The sequence below is a fragment of the Erpetoichthys calabaricus genome, chromosome 11, assembly GCF_900747795.2.
Source record: "Erpetoichthys calabaricus chromosome 11, fErpCal1.3, whole genome shotgun sequence".
Taxonomy (NCBI): domain Eukaryota; kingdom Metazoa; phylum Chordata; class Cladistia; order Polypteriformes; family Polypteridae; genus Erpetoichthys; species Erpetoichthys calabaricus.
The window spans coordinates 81,619,763-81,644,664 of NC_041404.2; the positions used below are offsets into that span (position 1 = coordinate 81,619,763).

A 24,902-nucleotide genomic window follows, 5' to 3' on the forward strand; every position below is an offset into this window, starting at 1 on the left:
CCAATCTGATAACAACCCATTTACATATTCAAACTTCCTTATTTCTTACTTTTTCATTCAACATGAGAAATTCAAACCACAAAATGTGGAATGGGAAAGCCTGTTAGGAAGTGTCACCAGGGTGTGCAATTCTATAAAATGTGTCAAAATGATTGTTTTCCAAACACTAGTGTGTGCGACACTTATTCTGTGTAGATAGGACCCCAGGACAACATTCATAAGGAGATCTAACAATAAGGGCAATGTAGACCATTGGCAGGAATAGGATTCGGGTAGCTGTAACCCTTATTTTTTTTTACGAGAGAAGAGTCTGTCTGGCATTATGAAAAATAAACAGACAAAAACATAAATGATTCATGCATATTTTATTCAAGAGTAAAAAAGTGTTTCTTCCCATAGGGCATGCTTACAATGTCCGTGTTTAAGAAGGCATATGCGAAAACGTAGGTCCAGAAAAAATACAAGAAAAATGCCACAAGTTAAGTTCCATGAAATTCCTTTTAAAGTAAACACATTTGGACAAAACAAGGATCATAAAAGAGTGGAAGGAAACAAATGGTAAGCCTCAGTTTTTTCTTTCTTTTTTTTATACGTGAGGCACGGCAGCGTGCCTAGTTCGTTTACATTTTAATAAACCATGCGATCATGCACTGGCAGCCGAAAATGTTGCTTTTCACGGAATATGTTCATTCACACTATTGAACACTTCTGTACAATAACAGAACATAAAAAATACAGTTTAATTCAACATTTCTGAAAAGAACTTCAATGCCTGTACAGCAAAAACCAATAACTAAAAACTGAATTTACAAAGATAGTATAAAGCGGGAAATTATTCAGAACTACTATATTGAAACACAGCACAAATATAATTTCACGTATCAATAAGAAACTTAACCGCATGCATAGATGCGTTCTATAGATGCTGTACAAATTATTAATATTTCATTTACTGCATGGTAAATAGGTTTGCAAAACATACTGTGTGCAGTTTTTAATTACAGGCAAGTGAAAAACAAATAGATATATCGTGACAATGTAGCAACGAAACTGCATTTAATGCTGACTCGAAGCAACATGATTGACATTGGCTTATTAAAAGAACTGCCAACTCTTCTGCAAATGAAAACGGGGGGGGGGGGGGGGGGTAAAAGTCATTTTACAAAACATAAGTTTCTGGTAAGATTACATTGTAAATATTATTGAAATTGTACACATTTCATTTTCCCCTTTAGTAATACTAGTAGCAAAACATATTCAACAGCAAGGTCATTTGTATAAGATGTTTATGAATGAAATGTTTGTTTAATTTTAAAATAGAAGGTGCAGAATACTGCAAATGCACCTATGAATGCATTATTGTGAAGCGACGTAGTGAATTACAGAAAATGACATAAAATCATTCTTAATTCTGGGAAAGGTTTGGGAGGGGCATGAGAACAAAGAAATGCCTATGCAGTCTCAGACTGCTGTCTGAATACATTTCTTGCTGAAATTGGTATCACTTACTTGTCCAGTGTCACCCCGTAAGAAGTTAGCTCATATTCTCTCTTTGCAGCAAGAAGACGAAAACGTCTCTAAAGTAGGGTGAGTTGTGAAGATGTCTAATTTCAGTTCAAGCAGAAATATTCATTTGGAGATCTTAAACGACAAAGTTCAGCTCTTCAGGAATTTCACGAACCCAATCACTGTATATTACTATTATCATCTGTCCCATTAGACTCGGACATATTCATTTTTCCCATAGAATGACCAACGTTGTTAACTGCATCCTTCCTTGGTGGCATTCTCTCATTGATGCGATCCAAACCTTTTGCTTCCTCAAAACTGCTAATTTTATGCTGTGGTGAAAATCCTCGGATTGCTAGGGAGAATTTAAAAAGAGTTAGACAGGTAAAGTGGGAGAGAATGGTCAAAATCACTTCAATGAAGTGTGAAATAGCCCAACAGATAAATATATGTTTCTTGTATCTGGCAATAAAATGCATGAAACAGTCCTCAGCAAAAACCTGATGAAATAAAATGAGAAAATTTGGAATTATTATAATTTTTACATTAACGATAATCAAGTATGCAAAATTTTGGGCATGAAATCCTCTTGGTACATTCTTAGTCTTGAAATATGCTTTTACAAATGCACCTGTTCATATCAGTATTAGCTGTTTTGTACAGGAATAAAGACTGATGCACAAACGCAGGGTTTTAATTTCTTCTGTAGGGTATTTTGGAATTTTCCCAATTTGTCAATTGCTTCATGATTAAATCAAGAAAAAATAGGAAAAAATAAAAACAAACGAACATGAAAACACACTTCTACAACATTTCATTTAAAAAAAAAAAAAGCACAATGATCGGGGGGATAAAGGTAAAGATATGACTGTAATGACTGTATATGTGCTGACAGCACTGTGACAGTAAGGGATAAAACAATACTGGCGACATCACCAAACTATGTACAGTAACTGGATGAAATATTATAATCCTTCAATTTTCTGCACACTACAAACTACTATCTAGAAGCGCGCACATTAGTATTGTCAGGTGTACTTTAGAACTTCTAATGAGAAGTAGAAGTAGTCGCTATGCTCCATTTCAAGCAAATATTCTGACTTAATTTCAGTTTTATTTTTTCGTTTATCTATTCTAAACTCATTTTTTGTAAAATGCAAGACATTGATTTGGTGAAATGGTTTTCACAGGCCCATGTGAAAGATGAAACTCACTCAAATTAGGACCCAATACTAGTTTTAATGAAGCAGAACACTCTTGATCTCCCATCCACACTCCCCAGGCTTGGTTTCTGGTTTAGTTTTCTACTTTAGTTTTACACAAAAAGTATGTCTGCTTTTTGCAAATTGTAAAAAACAAAACAAAAAAAAGATAAAGTAGTTACCTACTTTTAATAGATCTCTGACACGATCGCTTATAAAGCTCGACTAAAAATAAAAAAAAATAATAATTACAAAGTGGATCAGCTTAATTTGAGAGTAAGATACTCATCTCACTTAGTTGCATATTAAGATAAAATCATTGGTCAGATTTAGCGTTAAAACATACTGGGAGAAGCTTGAGAAAGTAAGGAAGCACAGCACTTGATTACTTATAGCACAAAGCTCGAAAAGATGGACTGAGCCAAATGCACAATAGAAAATACTATATCTACAACAGGAAACTTGGAAATGAGGACACAATACAATACACAGTGTACATCTAACATTAACACAAAATATGGAAACCGAAAGCATACATTGCTGGAGGAGTTCCTGCTTCTAATGGTTGATTAGATGAGAGTCAAGGCTGTGGGGTTGTCAAAAAAGAGGGCCTGTTAAAGCCCATTAAGGCATTGTTTGTGTGATTTTTGGGCTATACAAGAAACAAAATGTTGTTGTTGTTGTTGATTAGCCATCATGGAATTAAACAGCTTTGAAATTCTGATCTAAACAGTTCTAACATCTATGTGAATGCAAAAAACTGGCTCTCGTTAGTTCTCTAATAGTGATGTGTTATCATTTTATTGTGAGATGTAACCTAGCATTCTAAAATTTCAAAGTAAGTTGTGTCTACCTGAATTAAACTTAATTAAACTTAATTAAACTTGTTCTGTAGTCTTAGGAAAAAAAATAAGTTTTATGTGACTATCAAAGATAAATATAACTGAGTGAGTCACCCTATTGATAATGATTAGGATTATATTTACTTCACAACACATTGGACACACAGAAAACATTTAAAAATAAAAAATAAAATAGGTTACAAAAATTAGGGAAACACAAGTTTAACAGTGTAGCGGAATGTTTTTATTTTGTGTATAAAATGTTTTATGCATATAATATAATATTTTCCTCTACTTACCGGTATGTTAGCCAAACTAAAAATGACATACAATCAAAATGCAGACTGAACAGATTTAAATGTTTTTTCAAAAATATTTCCTTTCATCAAACTGTGTAAATCTTTTAAAATGTTGAGATTCTGTTAGGAGAATGTGCTCTGAAGGAATTATTTAATGTATGGAGATTTTGGAAGACACAATTAGTGTATTAGAATAATTTGGACTAATACACACAGAAAAATAAAAATATTTTTAATTGAAGGGGTGTAGTGTGTACCATATGATTTATGTGAAAGACTGTACAATTCATGTTAGTTTACTGTATTCTTTAGATAATACTAAGCAACTGGTTATGTTGTTCAACTGATTCCTGACTCACATTAGATTCACTACTGTGTTTGTTTATTTTTTTGCCAGCACAAAAATCAGTTTTGATAAACTTTACTTTAGTTTAAATGTTAGATTTGTGTTTCATAAAAAGATGTACTGATTGTAGGTTTGGATGATAAAGCATTGTGCCAAATTCTAGCTGCTGTCATCGATAAAGACATTTTTAACAAACAAATGTCGAGCTCTTTTTATTTGTTTGTCTGTGTAAGATAGAAGCTTCCACTCACTACATGATTATAGCTCAAAATGTCACTATATATTGGGAGTACTGCCAATTTCAAAAGCACTTATCCATGGTACAGTGAAAAACTTTCACTTTATTTTAGCCCTACATATTTTGAGTGAAGTAACCCTCCACTCAGGTTTTTAATAATCTAAAAATATTTTAAGAGAATCCTAGTACTTCAGCCATCCTTGAATGTAACAGTTGTAATGTTTTTTTTTCTCAATTCTGTGCTTTTCTTGTTTCTTACAAACTAATTGATAGAGTATACTGTAACGCCTAAAGAATATCTTTGAAATGGTAATGCATTTTGCATGAGTATAGAAAAATTTTACATAACAAGATATGTATAAAATTATTATAAATATTTCTGAGAATCAATTAATACTTTGAAATCCTCATTTGTAATTTATTACCATGTTTTAAATAATCCATATTTGGAATAGCCAAAACAGTGACAAAAATGTATTTGATTTAAGCATAAAGAGCATTTATTTCACAACTGTTTGATTTTTGAGTGCATGTTATGGGAAATAAGTGTGTTTATTTTAAAACGTATACAATGTCACACTTGTGTAGTTTTCATTGTCAAAGTAACTTTTGCTTTGTTGACTATATGCAACACGCTCTGAAAAGTTAATGTTAAGCCCTGCATTCATAGACTATAATGGGTTACTGCACTGAGAATTTCACTTGAAATCACTTTCCAGTTATTCTATTATTACAGCTTTAAATATGATGGTAGTATGTCTGAGCAATGCAGATTTATGAAGGCTGATGGTTTATACACTTAGTTCAATGCCAGAATAGTCTGTCAGCATCTATTGAGGCCCCAACTTTTACAAATATCTTTTAGTATTAAAAATTAAAGGACCTGAACGCTTGGCATAGACACAAACCATATTTTGTCAGCCATTAGCAAACCAGCTCAGTCCATCTCAATTACAGAAAACTCCATGCCACTTGTCTGCATACATCATAAAGAGCTCATGCACAATACATAATAGGAAACATAAGATTTAGTATGATGATGATGAGCTTTCTTTTATTATAGATTGAATAATGTTAACTCGTGTAATTCTTAAAGCAAACTTAATTTTTATTAGCGTACAATCATATGTGCATTTATACATCAATAAAAATAACTTTAGCTATCCCCAAATCATATGTGATACACTCTTTGAGTATGGCATAGCAGAAACTGTGCAGTTGGTTTTGAGGAGAATGAAACGTTATCGTTTCTAGGTCTTCTTTAGCATATGTACTGATGTGATACTATTCTAGTAAATTAAGAAATATATGAAAATGGATAATTATGGATGAGTGTGTCTCTTCTATCAAATCTGCATTTACTGTATAGGTAATAACAGTCAGATGTTTCTACACATTTTTGACAACATTGCAGTATGTTACTCTCTTGTGATTCTTTTTACAAATTGTTATCTCATGTTCAAAATCCAAATTTTCAGATGCTTATTCACTAACATAATAACTGCAGCATGTTAAATCAGACAGAAATTATATTAATAATAGCCATGTTAACATTTCTGAGGTCAGTCATACAGAGTTCACATGCACTAAAAAAGTCCAGTACAATATGTTGGATTTATGCAATAGGCTTTTCTTACGGTAATTTCATTGACATTATATGATGCATTATTATTATGCTAAGGCACATTTATTTAGCTGATTCAGATTCCAATTTCCTGAAGTGAAATGGCTGACCCAAATAATCAGTTAATATTTCATTTGGTTCCTTTTGATTTTGAAGCAGATTATAAATATTGGGTAAGTTATGAAAGCATTTGATTTTGGACTTTTGTAAACAAAATAAATGAAATGCTTAATGTAAATCTAAAAATGAGCAGTTGTGGATTTTGAGATTCATATTTATTTATAAATCTCTTTTCTATCTTCTATTTTGAAATTTTTTATGTTCTTAAATTCCAGTATTCATTCTAAACAGATCAATTGTTATGTTTTTGAATTGTAAAAGGTGGAAATTCACCCTACAAGTTAAGAGCCTGGTTCTTAAACTACCAGGCCACTGATCCACTCTCTACTTGTAATTCACAATGCATTTCTAGGCTATACTTTTAAACAACACACATAAATAACATTTGCACTACAGATCTGTGTTTCAATTGTGCTTTAGACTTGCATTCACTGTATTAAAAGTACACTTGAGCATTTTTTCTACTTACATTTATTTGATATGTAGTACACATACACACACGAGTAAATTAAACAGTGAAGGCATATTTACTGGATAGCACAATGAATGGCAGAAAGAGTAAATTTGCTTTTTTTTAAAGCATTGGTCAGTGAAAATATTCCAAGAGAAAAACTGTTTCGCCAGAACTATGCATTTTTTCTATGTGAGAAATGAAAATAAAAATCACCAGTTCATCCCTGCAGGAAACATTTACCCCAGAATGGTGACTATATCAGACAGGTGGTCAGACACCACCTCTGTTATAACTGACAAATCCACAAATTTAAAAGGTAAAATGATGTGTTGCACAGTTTGTTTTTCAAAGGCCATCAAGGACAGGATTTGGGACTCATTCAGGGAAATGCACTGCATCTACATTAGTAATGGTATTTGAAGTTAATTTAAATAATGCTATTGGTTTCTCATGGACAGCACCAGAACACAGAGATTATATCAATAAGTCCTGATGGCTAATCAGTCCTTACCAGCTTGTTTCAAGACCCTAGGTACTTAAATTATTCTATAATTCTCTCACACTGACCTTGGGCCTTTATGAAAAAAATATTTTCCTAGTAATGAAACTGCAGATGCTCTACAAATACCATGACTTTTTTGCATAGGAAGACTACTCCCCACTTTTGAAACCCCGCTGGGAAATGAAAACTGATGAATACTGATGTTCAATTTAAAGAAATACGCATTTCCATTGTTTTCCTTTCTTTCTTTTGTCCTCTATCCCATACTTTTTCAGATTCACCTTCCAGTCTGATAGGTAATACAAGCCAATTAACAGAAATATCAGTGTAAATGTACACAGCCTATTAAATATTAGATGTGACTGACCAGCTATGATGACCAGTCTAACTGAATTTCTAAGAAAAGTATAATTTGAAGCAGTCTGTAGATGACAAGTACATGCAAGAAAACTGGTTAGGACAATATGCCTCCAAATACAAATGCATTTTAAGAATTACTTTGTATTTTACATAATTGTTGGGAACTGTGATTTGAAATTCCAGAAATGTGGAATATAAGTCACTCATTTTTGAGATTAACAACATATTATTATTAAAAATGATTTTCTATGATGTGTGGTTGACTGTTATATGAGTTTTACCTGTGAACAGTTAATTTTGTATTTCTCTTTATACTTTGTGGTGTGCCTCCTTTCAAGTCAGAGTATTAACTTGCACTTATGAGAGCTACAAAAGAACTCTTAAAATAGTCATATTTAATAGTTTAATAATCCACACCTATTGCATAGTCATATAATATACTTGTGTATATTATATATTATTAATTATACACACATTATATATTACATATACATAAATATATATGTAACTAATGTATTAATGTTATCTACTGTATAAGCTGAAAATGTGTGAAGTTCATTAAAAAATGTCTTAAAAAAAGAAAGCATGCAGTGATAAACAATGCATAAGATGCCTTGATTAAGGAATTCACCACATTTAGTACACGACACTACCACAATTAGACACAGCATTACCTTCCCCATCCTCAACAGTCTCAATGGCCTCAATAGCCTCAATTGTAGCTGAAGAGAAGAATTGCATGCGAAGAAAAGCAGAAAACAAACATGAAATCTTAGGACTGAAGTACGAAGGTACATTTATTATCAGTGTAAAATGGGATGCAGTTGCCTTGCACTCAGACTATTTTACTATTCACTACACATTTTGATGATTACTATGTAGAAGGTTACACAGGTAATATTCCGGCATCGCAGACAACAGTCTTTCCTATTTTATGAAGAACTTGTTTCTCCACAGAATTAAAGTCTGAGGTCTGGAAGAAATTTCCCATTCTACATACTGTATAGCTGAAAAGTTTGAAAAAATGACACATCATCAGGTTAGTAACTGTGAATTGCAATTTCCATTGTTTTTAACATGTACAACACACTTCAACACACAGCTAAACAGAAGTCTACAGTGCAGATAATTTTTATTGTGATTTCTTATTCATGAATTCATGATAGTCCTTATAAAACATTACCAGAAGCTTTGAGTGTACAGTTCAAAAAGCAATAATATACTCAGTAAGCACTTTATTAGGCAAACTTACAGTATATAATACCAGGTGGGAACCCATCTTGCCTTCAAAATAGGCTGAATTATTTGAGGCACGGACTCAACAAGCTGCTGAAAATACTATGGATATTGGTCAGCGCTAACTGGACAGCATTGTACATTTCCTACAGATTTTTTAACTACATCTTCATGCAAACCTCCCATTCCAATGTGTCCTAAGGGTGCAATATTGAACTTAGAGTCTGTTAATTGCAAGGGTCATTGGAGTATACTGAAGGTTTGGGAAATGAGCCAGGGTGTTGCATGCTTTGTGACATGGCACACTATCCTACTGGAAGTATTCATTTATAAAAGGGAGGGTAGACTGTGGGCGTAAAAGAATGAAAATGGTGAGTAACTATTCTTAGGCACGCTGTAACTTGTAAGTGGCACTTAATTGGTACTATGAAGCCTAATGTGCTCTGAGAAAACATTTTTCCTCTCTATTATGCTACCAGTATGCTTGACATAATATAGGATGGATCAATAGGTTTTATGCTATTTATGGTAAATTCTGGTCCAGCCATCTGCATGTTGCAGAAGTCAAGATTTGTTAGATCAAGAGATGATCTCTCCAGTCTTCACTTGTCCACATTTGGTGGTCACGTGTCCATTTTAGCCTTCTTTTCATGTTGGAGCTGACAGGTGTGGTCTTCTTCTGCTGCAGCCCATCTGTTTATGCACATCCAATGGGTCATGCATCCAACAATGCCCTTCTGTACAACACCGTTGTAAAGAGTTAAGTGTTTGTAATCCTTTGTTTAACTTGAAAGAGTCTTCTCATCTCCTCTGACTTCTCATAAACAGGGTACTTTTGCTTACAGAACTGCTGCTCACCTGATGTGTTTTTTTTCCATTCATTGCCCTATCAATAATTAAAATGTCTAGGGCTGCATGTTATTATATAAAGTTTCTGCCACATTATTTACTGTTTGTAGGAACAGGCTATTTCCATAAACAAGCAGTTGTACCTGAGAAAGTGAGCCAACGAGACTCCACTGAGTGTACAAATCTTTTTCTGTCTTGTAGCATATATCAGTAGAAATTTTAATAAAAAGTTACACTTAAGTAGTTACTCAGAATATGATTAAGGATCAATCATTATAGTCTGAAGAAGAGCATCAACACATAGTTTAGTAATGAAACTTCTATACAGTAACATTCTGAAGAAAGTTGTTATGGAGATTTAATTTATATTATCTGGACAAAAGCACGCTAACAACCACATAAAGCTGCAACAGACTGAAAAGATCAAAGAAAGAGCACCAACAACATGACTTTATTAAGAGTCTGTATCAGTTGGTGACAAATTCGTGTTTTTGCCTAATATTTGTGTCAGTCCTGCTCAGCATGTCTAGTAATCACACACGATCAAATTTAATTAAAGCGGTAATTGATCATAAAAAAATATCAGGTTTATTGCAACACAGTGGTACTAGTCCAGAGGATGGCGACTTAACTAATCAATGAGCTAGTGCTGAATATTATAGCACAGCAACACAAATTCGAGTCCAAAGAGAACATGGACTAATTACTGAGACAATATTATTTCAATACACAGTGGCTGCCAGAACACCACAGGGTACACTGACATGTATCAGGCCAATTTAGAGTTTCCAACCAACCTCAACAATTACTTAAAGACTGACATCCCCCAACCCATACCCGTAAACAGCAGATACTGAAAGTCAATGTAGTCCCAATTTAAACAAATTTGTATATTGTACTTGAAAATATGCTAAACAAATTCATCAGTAGAAACTTGAAAACCGACCTTTCAGCATTCTTGATGATGGGCATAGTGATAATGTAAGTACACCCCATGAAATGTTTTTTCTTTTTTAGATATGTGGACATATCATGAATTGATCTTCATGTAAACAGTATCTTTAGATGGTGATATAATATAAAAAACATAATACCACATTTACATCTTACATTCTAGTTCATTGTATAATTTAAACGCACTTAAATGCAAATTTCACATGTTTAAAGAGTAAGTACACCCCTACTAATCACTACCTCAAATACCTAAAATTAGAATCAGGTACAAATTATTATAACATCACTCTTGAGGATCATTTAGGAACCTTTCTTATTTCAATTTCAAACACTTAGTTTAGATTTTTTTTTGTTGATGAAGTGTGTGTTATCACACATGTCTAGATCGAAAAAACTCTCTGTGGCCTTCAGAAAGAAGATTATAGATGCCTGTTTATCTGGGAAGGGATTTAAAAAGATCTCCACACAATTGAAAATCACCAGTTCCACTATTCGTATGATCATCTACAAGTGGAGAAGAGTTCAAACAAATTACATCTTGACCAGACCAGCGTCAATAGCAGAGTGTAAAATGCTAAAAGGAGTTTCCAAGAACCCCAAAGTTTCATAATGGGACCTACAGCTAGCTCTTACCACTGCTGATGTCAAAGTGGATTAGTGTACCTTTACAAAGAGGCTACAAAATTATATCTGCATGGGAGGTGTTTCAGGAGGAAACCATTGCTATCCACAAAGAACATCAGGGCAAGACTAAAGTTTGCTCATGAACACCTACACAACAGAACATTGTGCTGTGGACAGATATGGAAAAATTAGGTATTTGTCTATAGTATCAGAAGACCTCTTTGGTGAAAATCAAAGACATTTGACCAGAAAAATCTGATACCATCTGTAAAGAATGGTGGTGGAAACGTTAGGATCTGGAAAAGCCAAGTCAAATCCTGGATCTAAATCCCATTGAGATGTTGTGGGGGGATTTGAAATAGGTTGTGCATGTAAGACACCAGTCAAAAAATCACACAGCTGAAAAAATTCTGCACGGAGGAGTAGGAAAAACTTTCTCCCAGTTGAAGGAAGAGACTTGTAGACAGTTATAGGAAATGTCCACTTGAGGGGGCAATATTAGAGCCAAAGGTGGGCTTACATTTTTCACAGATGGAAATGGCATATCTGTTAATTTTTCATTGAATAAATTATTGCAAACTCAAATTTTCATTGCTTTTTTCAATTATAACCCTTTTATCTAAAGGTACTGTTTAAATGATGATCAAATCTTAATGTCAACATAATTCAATTCATTTTCTGTGTTGGGCGTATTCTTTGAAAATGTCTGCCTTTTGTGTACACTATTCTATTTAAATTCTTAGTACATTCAAATATGATTACATTTGTAGCTCTTGTATTAATAAACTGTTAAAGAGGAACAAATTTATGTAAGCCTGTACAATTTCTATTTTATAAAAAAATACATTAGATAAATAGCAGAAATCAATCAATGAAGACCCTCACACAAGGCCCAAAATCTTAGATGTATCTATATTTCCCTAACAAATGTATTTATTCTGTCCCATTATTTGCCATTAGCTTACCTTTTCAGAACAACAAACACATTGTTATTAGAGATTTTAAAAGATTCAGATCTGGTACTGCATTTTAAGGCCTAAGAAAGTTGCTATGTAAAATAGAAAAACAATCAACTTACATGTGAGTGCCAAGGGTTAATTCAAAAGTGTTGTGGCCAATCTAGACTGCAGTTTCAGGGCAGCTCTAGAATCTCCACATATGTAACTTATCTCTCTGTCTTTTTCAATATTTTCATGTACTCTTGACACTTGCAAAAAACTGACTCTGTCCTTTTCTGTTAGGCAGGGACACATATTGCAATGTGTCTCTGGGCAGTTGCTACCCTCACTCCTGCTGCAGTCACCCATTTTTGTGTCTAAAATCTGTAACTCCCTTTATGGCTCAAGTGCTTTACTTTTTAGTCCGTGAGCAATGAATCACAAACTCCAGAGAAATTAATTGTTTAATCAAGATATGAGTGCAATCAAAGGCTAAAGCAAGTTTCATATTAAACAAGATGAAGCTGGAACCCTAAAGTATAAAGGACTTTTAAAATTAAACTACTTTTGGAAAGTTCTCATACCTTGCCTAGAAATATGTTGTAACCTGGAAGAAATAAAGTGTCAGAATCCACACCTCGATGTCCTGCACCTGCCTTTTTTTTTAACTTTACCATTCGGCAAAATGTTACATGCGAATGGGTCTGAGATTAGATGTCAGAAGCTTCTTGATGGCATTTTAACACGGGACCAAACACATTAACATCTAACCCTGGCTGCCCTGTTCATCGGTATTTAAGAATGTGCACAGTTTACTACATTAAAATAAAAATGTACTATAAATTAGAAAATGTATAAAAGAACAAAATGAAAATTGGAAGAAACCTTAATATGAATATTCCACATTTGAAATCTTCAGGGATTGATGTAGTGTGCCAAATACCAAAAACAAAATTCCTGAATTTTCTGTTTGTGGTTTGGTCACTAGGTGGCATGAGAGCACCATAAATAACATGGTTAAATGAACTACTTTATTAAATTCTTATTGCAGTACTGTTTTGGAGGTAGCAGTCTAAAACTAATAACTGAAAAATTAAAAAAGAAAATAGCATGTAACATTATTCCTACTCCAAACTCCAAGTTTTACGTATATACTTGAAATTACTAAAAAAAAAAATCTGAAATATTTGACCTTTTTACATAAGTTACACTATAACCTCAATATTTATTCAAATCATTTTGCTTTTGGAAGTTTTATTTTACATTTTTTGCTTTTTTATTTGCTTATAAATGGCATGAAAAAACAAAATGGCCGACCTCCTGACAGCACTGCATAGTGGCTTAAAGTCCTGTCAGTCATAAGCAACCATTTAACCTATCTATTCACTGATTTAACAATCTATAAATATCTAAATATCTTATAGATTATTCAAAAGATTTTGTTAATCACAAAATGTACTTTTATAATCTGTTGTATAAAGACACTACACAGCTAGTGAAAGATTTGGAGAAAGTCTGTGTATATTTGGCAATATTTTTTTGTAAGCTAATACCAAGTTATGGTATTATTGCTGAAATAACAAGAGTAATGCAGTAGTTGAATATATGTCACAGTATTGTTGACATATACAAAAATGGACAGAAAAGGGTTGGTGCCTTTTTGTATATTAATAAACAGACAAAAGAGCAGGGGAAATAACTCAGAGAATAGCTTATAGCCTTGCCTCATTCAACAGATTTTCTCCTTCTTGCCTGGTTAATTTGTTACACTGTTACCCTGAGTCAATGTGGAAACAAAATACTTTGAAATAACTGCCAAGTATATATACTGTATAATCTTAAGTGAGTTTTAAAAAATTTACAAATGTTTTTTGTTGGACTGATTTATTTTTGTATAGCAAAACAATTTAAACAAAGTAAAATGTACCTATAAATGATAAAGGAAAAGGTAAAAAAAAAATCAGACAATGATATGTCTTCCTTCCTAGAGAAACAAATGGACCTTGAGAGAGAGTTGTGTTATTCTGCACTCTGAGACCCTTGGGGAAATCAACACATATTTTTTAAACAGGATGATCAATTCTTACTCTAGTAATATGTGCTGTTTTTCAGATATCAATTTATTGGTTACTTTTAAAAATGATCAAATTGCAAGTTAGCAGGTGTACTCACCACTTTGTAATGTTTGCTTGCCTCCAGACAGAACACCACTTGGCAGCATTCCAGTCGGGGTCAAACCCTTTAACGTCAAAACATTTTCACTCTCCTCTCTATTGAAAAAATACAGTTGGACCAACAAAGTTTATTAGCCAAAAGACAAAATGTAATATTTTACCTGGAAATTTAGATGTGGATGAATCAGTAATACATTTTTAACATAACACATCCAATATAAACATTTATAAAATACAGTTTAATAGACTTGTGGAGAAAATGTGGAGTGATTGCATGAGAATCTTAAGCAATATGTACTGAAGTCAACTGTATACACTTGACTGGCCACGTTTTTGCCCTGAGATCATTTTGAATCCATCTGGACATACATTTTGGTATTACAAGTAGAGTTAATGGCATCCAACCAACTAATCTGCCTCAGACATAATGGGTCCATTGCCTAATACTGCTTCTGACATGTCCTGCTTCTCCAATATACAATATATGGTCCAAACGGATAAGGGATTAGTCTAATCAGGCAATGCTTTCTAACTCTTCATTTGCCCATAGCTAGTTTTCTAGTGGGGGCGGCATGGTGGCGCAGTGGTAGTGCTGCTGCCTCGCAGTAAGGAGACCCGGGTTTGCTTCCCGGTTCCTCCCTACGTGGAGTTTGCATGTTCTCCCCGTGTCTGCGTGGGTTTTCTCCGGGTGCTCTGGTTTCCTCCCACGGTCCAAAGACATGCAGGTTAGGTTGATTGGCGATTCTAAATTGGCCCTAGTGTGTGCTTGGTGTGTGGGTGTGTTTGTGTGTGTCCTGTGGTGGGTTGGCACCCTGCCCGGGATTGGTTCCTGCCTTGTGCCCTGTGTTGGCTGGGATTGACCCTGTGTTCGAATTCAGCGGGTTGGAAAATGGATGGATGGATGGATAGTTTTCTAGTGTAGCTCTTATGTACAGTATGTTTTATTTTTTATTTTTTTGCTATTCACAGTGGAGCTGACTCCTGCTATATCCTATCTTGAATAAGGATTGTTAGGCATAATGGCAAGTTTGTCTTCATGCCAACCATACACTAAACACATTTTTCTGCATTTCTGGGCTGGTTGTCAGTCTGCACAACTACTCTTGTTCTGCATCCCCTAATATCAATTGTTCCTAACCATGTCATCACCAAAAAGTGCTTTTTAGTGTTTATTTGTGCACTTTTCTAAACACCCTAAACACTAAGGGTGTAACAATATGCTGTATTGTTTTGTATCATTCAATATTAAGCTCTCGATTCAAAACGTGTGGAAAATTTAACAATAGAATAGATAAAATATAGCTGATAAAATAACATGTTGCTTGTGTTACATAAAGTGTGTTAAAAATGTAACCAAGTAAGTTCTGTGAGAGCCTCCACTCCCTCTCTGAAAAACCTTCTTTCCTATCAAACCTGCTATAGGAGAAAAAAACAAAACCATGCAGCGAGTTGCTAGAATACTTTGTGGAAGACTGCAATTGCTACAGTCAGCAGGAACATGAACTTGAAGATTCCTCAGTATCTGTAAGATGTCACATTAGGTAGCACTTTAGACACCTTGTAATTTATGACACTGATGGCCATTAAGTGGAGGATCAAAAAGTTAGAGTTCTGAATGTGCTAAAAAAGAGTAGCATATACCAGTGCAAATACCACAAACATGCCCACTTATTTGCACAGACATCACCCATCTCTGTCAGTCGATGGAACCAGAATAACACACAAAGCATCATAGCAAAGTCTCCCCAGAAGTTTTAGGCAGCCTTTTCTGGCTGATTTAATCAGGGCTAAAGAAATTGTTACAGCAATTAGAATGTTTATACTGTAGCAGCAGATATGAGACCCTCTACCTTACTAGAAAATGCTGGTTTCAAGAACATATTAGATGTGCTTGAGTCATGTTACACAAATCCATCTCACCCACAATTTAGTATGAATGTAATTCTTTAATTGCACACAATGAGAAAAAAATCAACTTGAAAGAGAACTGTCAAAAGTGCTAGCTGTTGCTCTAGACTTTTGAAGCGCTAGGCTAACTGACTGTAATAACACACTATCTAATAACAATTTTTAAAAATTTGGACACAAGCTTCAGTAGGCTTTGTGTCCTAGGAATCAAGTTAACCAAACTATTCTTTTTTTTTAATGGTATTGATTTTATTGTAATCATTCCATACAAACAGATCAATTTTTACAAAAAAAAATATGATTGAAAACAAATCAACCCCACCCCTGAGAAAGAGAGCACGTCCAATGGACTAAAACTTAAAAATAGTAAAAATGAATAAATTGAAGAGTTTAATAGGTGGATACAGATAAATGGAGAAGAAAAAGAAATGGGGAGAGAATCTACTTCCTCAGTGCTTTAAGAGCTTATTCTAAAATATTATTGATTAGATCCTGCCAGGTTTTGAAAAAGTTCTGTACAGATCCTCTAAGTGAGAATTTGATTTTTTTCCAATTTCAAATAATATAAAACATCAGTTACCCACTGACTTAAAAGAGGAGAGTTAGGATTCTTCCAGTTTGGCAAAATAAGTCTGTGTGCCAATAGTGTAGTGAAGGCAATCACAGTTTGTTTGATCTTCTCCACTTTAAGCCCATCTGGAAGAACACCAAACACAGCTGTTAATGGGTTAGGAGGGATTGTGACACCAAGGCTGTCTGAAAGGCACTTAAACATTTTTGTCCAGAATGATGTTAATTTGGTGCAGGCCCAAAACATGTGACCCAGTGAGGCTGGAACTTGATTGCAGCGTTTGCAGGTTGGATCTTGCCCTGGAAACATTTTTGACAATTTCAAGCGAGACAGATGTGCTCGATATATAATTTTGACCTGAATAATTGTATGCTTTGCACATATGGAGCTCAAATGAATTCTCTGCATTGCTACCTTCCACTCCTTTTCTGATATGTTGAGTGAGAGATCCTTTTCCCATTGTCCTCTTGGATCTTTGAAAGGGAGGAACTGTAAAATATTTTATATATTGCAGAAATGCTGTCTCAGTCCTCGAGACTGAGCAATATTTTTTCCAGCAAAGAGGAAGGTGGGAAATGGGGAAAATTGGGCAGGTACTGTTTGACAAAGTTTCTAAGTTTCTAATTTGAAGATAGTAAAAGAAATGTGTTGCTGGAAGGTTAAATTTGGAATGTAATTGTTCATAGGATGCAAAGATGTTGTCTATATAAAGATCTCTATGCAATTTAATCCCAAATGTTTTCCAGATATTAAAAACTGCATATGTTTGCGAGGGTTGAAAAAGGTGGTTCTCATGCAGAGGTGCCACAGATAAAAGATTCTCCATCTTAAAATGCTTTTTACATTGGTTCCATATTCTGAGTGAGTGAAGCACAATTGGATTATTAGTATATTGGCAATAACTTGCATTTATTGGAGCACAAAGCAGGGAATATAGAGAAGTACTGCAGGATTTTATTTCTACTGCGGACCAAGCCTGTGTATGTTCATCTATTTGTGTCCAGGTTTTTATAGCTTGTATGTTTGCTGCCCTGTAGTTAGGTAGAGCCATGCCACCTTCTGCCTTAGATCTTTGTAGAGTTGCTCTTTGGATATGTGGATGTTTTAAGTTCCAAATAAATGAGGTTATGGTTGAATCTAATTGCTTAAAGAATGATTTATTGATGTATATTGGAATGTTTTGAAATAAAAAGTGAAGCTTAGGAAGGATATTCATCTTAACAACATTAATTCTTCCAGCTAGAGTGAGATGGAGGGTTGACCATCTATGCAAGCTTCAGTAGGCTTTGTGTCCTAGGAATCAAGTTAACCAAACTATTCTATAACATCTCAGTAATTATTTACTGCTCTGATGTTGATTTTTCTAATCATAAAATAGGTCATTACAATAGCAGTTGCCAAGAAGAATTCATAATTAATTGGAGAATTATGGTATTTGAGGGTTCCTTCAGAGTGCCTCTTTCTCTTGCATGATTTGGCTCAAAAACTAATCAGTGCATTGTCATCTTTTAACAGGCTTACGTTTTGAGTTTGATATTTTTTCATCCAACCGTTTTAGCTCTAGACCGACCTCAAGAAACTGTGACAGACACACACCCAGTTTTCGGTATCAGGGGACCCTAAAATGTCGAGATCCATTGAAAACTGCAGATCGAAATTTTTGACGCATCTAAAGCTTTTGCTCCTCCCCGCAGATGAAAGGTAATGGGAGGGTGCAAAGCAAAAAGATGTGTGTTTTAGATAAGCCCCCCTTTGAGTGTCATGTTTGTGAAAACTTGGCCCAACAACAAACTTTAACCTTGTTTTTTGTCACCACATTGGACTATTTTTGTTGCTTTATTATGCACTGCTTTTGTTTTGTGCTACATATGCTGCTGGGAAACTATATTGCTTCCAAGGCTTCAAATAATATACTTTTCTAATGTTGTTGTAACAAATCTATACATAAAAATATAAGGCACATTCTCTGGACACTCCTTGTTTTTGCTGTACTGAAAATATATTGGATTGTAGTAGCACTATTTCACTTTAAATCACACCATACATTCTGTGAATCGTTACACCTCAACAAAAAACTATTACACTTGGAAACTTAAGAAGGTCTGAGGTGCTCCCATTGGCTTGTCTGTCACCAGCTATTATCATAGAGCCAAATTTTTTCAATATTATCATCAAAAAAGATGTGACCTAATGCATAGTTTAGAGGGTTGTTCCTAGTAATTTGACTTTGCAGTATACTGTATACAGTCAATATGAGTTGTCAAGATGTTTGTAAATAACTGTAGTGTTTTAAGATCTTCAAAAACAAATTGTATTTTATAGGATCACATTCATGGTAAATGTAATAGTTAATGAGGAAAGTGTTTAGGCCTGAAGAATAAGTCAGTAATTTTGGGTGGTGAATGTCCATATAGTGTTGACAAAAAATACACTTTTTGAAAGCATTTCACTAAAAATTAAAGTTCATGAATACTCTGTAAAACTTTACCAAAAAACTATGTCCACATACCTTAGCACAGAAAACATTTTGGCCATCTTGCCAATAGCTCTAATTTTGTTCCTAATAACCTCTTTTCGTGCTGCAGCAGCATTAGCTAAATGAAGACAGAGAAGTAAATTAGTAAAGGTTAATTGCTAGTAAAAGAAGAATTAATTGAAGAAAGGGGTACAGTGGTAGTGCTGTTGCCTTCAAACAAGGAGGCTGGGGTTCAAGTTCTGGGTGCCCCCTCTGCGGAGTTTACATATTGTCTACATGGTGCTCTGGATTCCTCCCACAGTTCAAAAGACATGCAGGTTAGTTGGACTGGCGATGATGAATTGGCTTTTGGTGTGTGTGTGTGTGTGTGTGTTCACCAAGCTATGGTCTGGTACTCTGTCCTGGGATTGTTCATGCTTTGTGCCTCATTCTTGCTTGGATATGCTCCTGTGACACTTCTCTGAATGAATGGGTTTAGAAAATGGCCCATATTGAAGGAATCATCATCTGTCTGTAGAACTAAATACTACAGTTGTATTTAGGGAAAAGCAGCAACAAAAATGTGTCGATTCCCACATAAAACATGAAGTAGTACTGGAATTTCTAATCAAAAAGTTTCTAAATCAAAACTGATTTTAAAGGTTTTTTATTTTTTTCTCCAAGAGAGCCACAACTGAAAAAAAATATAAACGTTAACTGCAGCATACTGCATTTGTTCCTACCATCAAATATTTCATCGCCATCATTCATGAGTTCGTCATCAGAACAAATATTTAAGACATTCACCAGCATCTCTGTAACTGAAAAGAGAGACTTTTTTGTCAAATTTATTTGATAAAAGCAGGGAACATGAGATCACAAACAATGGATGAGAGAAGCTTCTAAAACAAAAGATTTAAATATGAAAAAATTCTGAGTTACATTACAGATGTCACATAAGTAAAAATATAATAACTAGTTACACACTTTCTGTTGAGTCAATGTGCGAGACAAAAGATTGTATAAAATGACTGGACATTACCATCTATACAGTATATAATATGTTAAAAATCAACACCATCACTGTTCTTTACCGTCAACAAATGAAGAGAAAAGTGATAGATTGTGATGCATAATGTAACGGGCACAGAGAGGGGGGAAGAGGGACTGAATATTTTTAATGCTGATTGTCTCTTTTGAACATCGACCGTGTAGCAAAGTGTAGCAATCGCACCAATTATAAGGCGATTGTTACAATGGGGTAACAACAAATTTATCACTGTCTGCTGCCTGTAGACACAAAGACCCTCATTTATTTGAACATATGTGAATGTGAATGCAAATTCTATCATAAACAATGGCAAAAGGTAATTCAAAACCACATTTATGAAAGGAGTGTACATCACTGAATTATAAAGTATGGGCAATAATGGCATAATTAATTGCACTTAATTACTGGCAGGATATATGGTTACATACATGTTCTTACACATTAAAGGCAGCACATACAGTTATGTCACCTTTTAAATTGTTTTCTGCCAATGTAATTATAAGAAATATCATTGATGGCAAATGGGAAAAAAGCAGCTAAACTGTTGGGTCAGTGCACAAAATTTTCATTAATGACAAATAAGACCATCAGTATTCAACCTTTTTGACTTGTGGATTGGCAGAAGACTGAGAAAATATTTGTGGTCCAGGGGGAAGTGGAGAATAAAATAAAATTATTCACTCTATATAATAATTATCCAACTAGTATCTGAAGTGGAGATGCACAAGTGCAAGTATTCTCTTTTTTCCTAGCAGAGTGGAGATTTGAGAGTTTAGATTTACCAACGTTAGATTGGATAGCAGGGGGTTTGGGGGTGAAGTACACCCTGGAATTTCATTTGTCCATTTACTAACATTAGATCAGAGAGAGGAATGTAATTGTTTGTTGAAAATGTCATCTGAAAAGTGCTCACATTGGCAAAAAAACGAACTGAGCATTCATTGATTTTCGAGGACCAGCAAAATATTCTGTGGACTGGTGGTTGGGAAGCAATAGCCAACACATTTTATTCCATAGTACAGTATTAGCAATGTGGTGTACGACAAAATTAAAATATTGTGATGAAAAGCAACTATTGCTGTTGTTACAATTTGAGTTTTAAAGTTATTCATCAAAACCCAACTAAAGATATTACTCTGTTTCTTTACTTACTGAAAGGCTGTGAGTTGCTCATCAGCAAGAGAGATCAAAATGGCAAAGTCTACCAATGACTTCATATTTATTTTATAGTGTCTTTTATGCTATTGTTATGTTATTATACATTACTTGCTTCAAGCAGAACTGTTTCATGTAAGGAATATTTCCTGGATTCACATGCACTTTTCTAGTCAACCATCAGGCAGCTAGCTGTAAATATATCCCTTTCTGATATACATCAGTATTTTTAACAGTTACAAAACTTCTTCAGCTGAAAATTTTGGTTTACAAATTAAAAACAAAACAAAATTTTGAATGTCAATGGAAAAAAATGATCTGTGTAGCAGCAATGAACAATAATAAATTCATGCAATCTCAAAATACATTCTCATGTACTTAAATATATGTTTTTCCTAGGTTCCCATATTTTAAGATAGCAATAAATTGTGAACAGCCTGCTAATTTTTGTATGACGTGTAATTATAAAGAGCAAAGTAATTTTCCATTTTACAACACTGAACATTTCTGGTTCTTATGCTGACTTAAATTGCCGCTACTCTGTTTCTTTAAAGATGAGTTTATTATGCCATCAGATCAAAGGCTGAATGCTTGGTGTAAATAAAGCACGCAGTACATACTTTCATTTGTCATTCACATGCAAGGCAGGTGAACTTGCATCAGTGTTAGAGCAACTTACTGAATGTGACATGATAGGTTTCAAAAAAGACATCTGTTGCCAAATACTTATTTTCTACTTTTTACTGTTTTTTCACAGTGAAAAAATGCTATGACACAGCTATTAGGCATCAGTGCAGGCAGCTGCAGGGCCAGCACCATGAGGTGAAACCGACAGAAAGGGGGACAGAGCTGCAAACACAAAACTCGAGACAGGACTTGAGTGTGTAGTGAGATCTGGTCATACTGACATATTCTGGAGTATTTGCAAAAGACTCAATTAATTTATACAGATCGTTTTGTAAAAGAGGCTGTGAGTATGTACCACTATGAAATTTTACATGTTAAATTTTTCACACACAAAGTAAGGCAATTATTTACATCTTACTTTGCTACCCAATGTTGGGTCACTTTTGTACAAATGTACTGATTTAGATTACTATGATCTGAGCAACAGTCTGCTTCTACAGATTATAGTTGTACTTAATGTTGATGTAAAATATATAGTAGACACTACAAACATGAAAAGTAAAGTGGATGTTAAAAATATATTTTTCAAGAACAATAAAATCAGAAAGAAAAACTTAAAAAAAAGGTATAAATGTATTTTTGTGCTCAAAGTTAAGTAGTTGAACTGAAGGAAAGAGTAATAGTTTTCTTGAAGTTTAAGTATATTTTCACTTACCTTTTTCACCAACAAAAGGCAAAGACCAAGTAAAAACATCCATGAAGTTTGGAAGCCAGTACGGGTGAGGTGAGCAGTTAAACTGTCGGATGTTCATTACGTTATTTTCATACTTGAGTACTGCAGCTAAAGATAAAAAAGCACAAACACGGCAAGATGCATTACTCTGTATTTATGTCAAACAAGACTTTGTGTAGGCAACACATTTTTGCTGTGTAGATTTAAAAAAAAATGATGCAAAATGTTCAAAACGTGTTACATTTTCAGTAGAACTTGACTTGAGTTGCTTTACTTGTACTATTGTGTCTGTGTAATGGTTTACTGTCAGTAGTTACTGTTTAAAGCACAACAGTACTATGATACTATATGAAGTAGCGCAGTCTCCCATTCATTCGTCAGCCTCTAAAGTGTAAGAAAATATTCTGTGCATGTTATCTGATGTAGCCTGTAATAAATTATATATACCTTATTGCCATGCTAACACCAGAGACATGGAATTTAATTTGGTGAAACTCTTAGTTCCATGTAGTAGCGGTACATTTCGGTGTCTTGTATATCTGTAGTACTAGGGTGTTGTACCGTGTTAGCCATTATGAATGTAGAGAAAAGCCAAGCAAAATGACACCTTTTATTGGCTAACTAAAAAGATTACAATATGCAAGCTTTCGAGGCAACTCAGGCCCCTTCTTCAGGCAAGATGTAAACACTAATATAAATATACAACAAAAGGCCAATGATAATCCTTCCATTACACTTCAGCCCACAAACAGATGATTTACATATGATACTGAAAACAGTGTTGTGTGGTATTTCCTAGAGGAAGTGTAGTATTTTAGGTGAATAGATTGTGCAGAAGTGGTATTATTGGGTTTCATAAATTAAAGGAGTGGTTTCCTAGAGTCGCACAAAAACTTATTTAAAAAAATATAATAAGCATAATAGTTTATTACATCAAAAAATTACACAAAAAAGAAATTTTATAAATCCTTGAAGTGCTGCATGCAATGGGTGGCTGTTCTATGCAAACTTTTCGTAGTTCTTCATTAACATCCTCTAACACACCCACACAAAATAATTTGTGTCAACCTCCATTATCTTGGCTGGCTGTCTTACAATTTGCTGGCATCTCTTAAGACTTTGAATTTTATTTTGTGCCACTGTATGCTGCAGTACTGTGTATGGATAGTATGACAATAAAGCCACTTCATTCGACTTGATTTTGAGCCCCTTTAAAAAAAGAAGTGGCTCATAGGCAGTGGCAATGTCCATGTTCAAAGAGATTACAGATGAGAAAAAAATTGATTGTATTTAGTGTTGACAATTTTCACATTAACATTATTATCAGTGTGAAATCCAGCATTTCCATAATATACTGCTATTTATCATCATCTTTTACAAATATGAGCTGTAATAATACAAATGTGTTCCTCCAAAATACAAATCTTTGGTTTGTTTTGCAGTCTGTAGCTACACAATCAATCTGATGGGTCTAGTGGCTCTCAGTCTCACTAGACATGTCACAACATTGTCCTCACCACTTTTGGCTTTAAAAAAAAAAAAGGCAAAATCGTTGAAGTCAGCTAGGAAGTAAACATAGAAAAAAAACAAGAAAGTAGTGAGAATGCAATGAAGCACAAGACCTAGCAAAAGGCAGGGTTTATTACTTGAATTTTTCATTTTCTGCACCTCCCTTCAATCAATTTTCTGATCCACCTAATCATGTTTGCTTGTGGGTAGCTGAAGTTTTTTAAAGATGTTTACTAAATATACTGTATATTGTCTAATACTGTTGTTCATTTTTACGGCATAACTTTGTGTTCTAATTTCTTTATATTCTATAATACACACCAGTCAAGGTATAAGAATGGCACTGTATAAGAATACTTTCAATTAAATAATAAAGAATGTGGTAGTATACTGTATGTAGTAACAGTAGTATTGCTACATAAAAGTGAACTTCTTATTTGCATGTCAGACTATATACTTGACATTTTTTTACAATTTCTCTGACACCATAGTTGGTTGTAGCACTTTAAAGCTTGTAATTAGAGTTGTATTTTCAGAAGGTGAACTTCTATAAAAGTTTATTATCCTCATAGATGTTTCTTGAAATAAGAATGCAATATTTCAAGCAAGGTGTTTAGAGTAT

General features: G+C 34.2%; 1 protein-coding gene across 6 annotated transcripts in view; it reads right to left on the reverse strand.

Annotated features, from left to right (window-relative positions):
• Nucleotides 1-348: 348 nt before the first annotated feature.
• ppp3ca (protein phosphatase 3, catalytic subunit, alpha isozyme) overlaps nt 349-24,902 on the reverse strand; it is a 443,488-nt gene continuing 418,934 nt past the window's right edge. For 4 of the 6 annotated variants that reach the window (XM_028813465.2, XM_051933907.1, XM_028813466.2 and 1 more), the window contains exons 9-15: nt 22,754-22,879; nt 19,949-20,026; nt 19,260-19,344; nt 14,270-14,367; nt 8,171-8,218; nt 2,898-2,936; nt 349-1,864 (exon numbers count right to left, since the gene is read on the reverse strand). In XM_028813465.2, the coding sequence (XP_028669298.1) occupies nt 1,686-1,864; nt 2,898-2,936; nt 8,171-8,218; nt 14,270-14,367; nt 19,260-19,344; nt 19,949-20,026; nt 22,754-22,879 (653 nt within the window). In that variant the 3' untranslated portion in view covers nt 349-1,685. The remainder of the gene's footprint in view (nt 1,865-2,897; nt 2,937-8,170; nt 8,219-14,269; nt 14,368-19,259; nt 19,345-19,948; nt 20,027-22,753; nt 22,880-24,902) is intronic. The other 2 variants (XM_051933908.1, XM_051933909.1) reach the window with 2 other exon arrangements.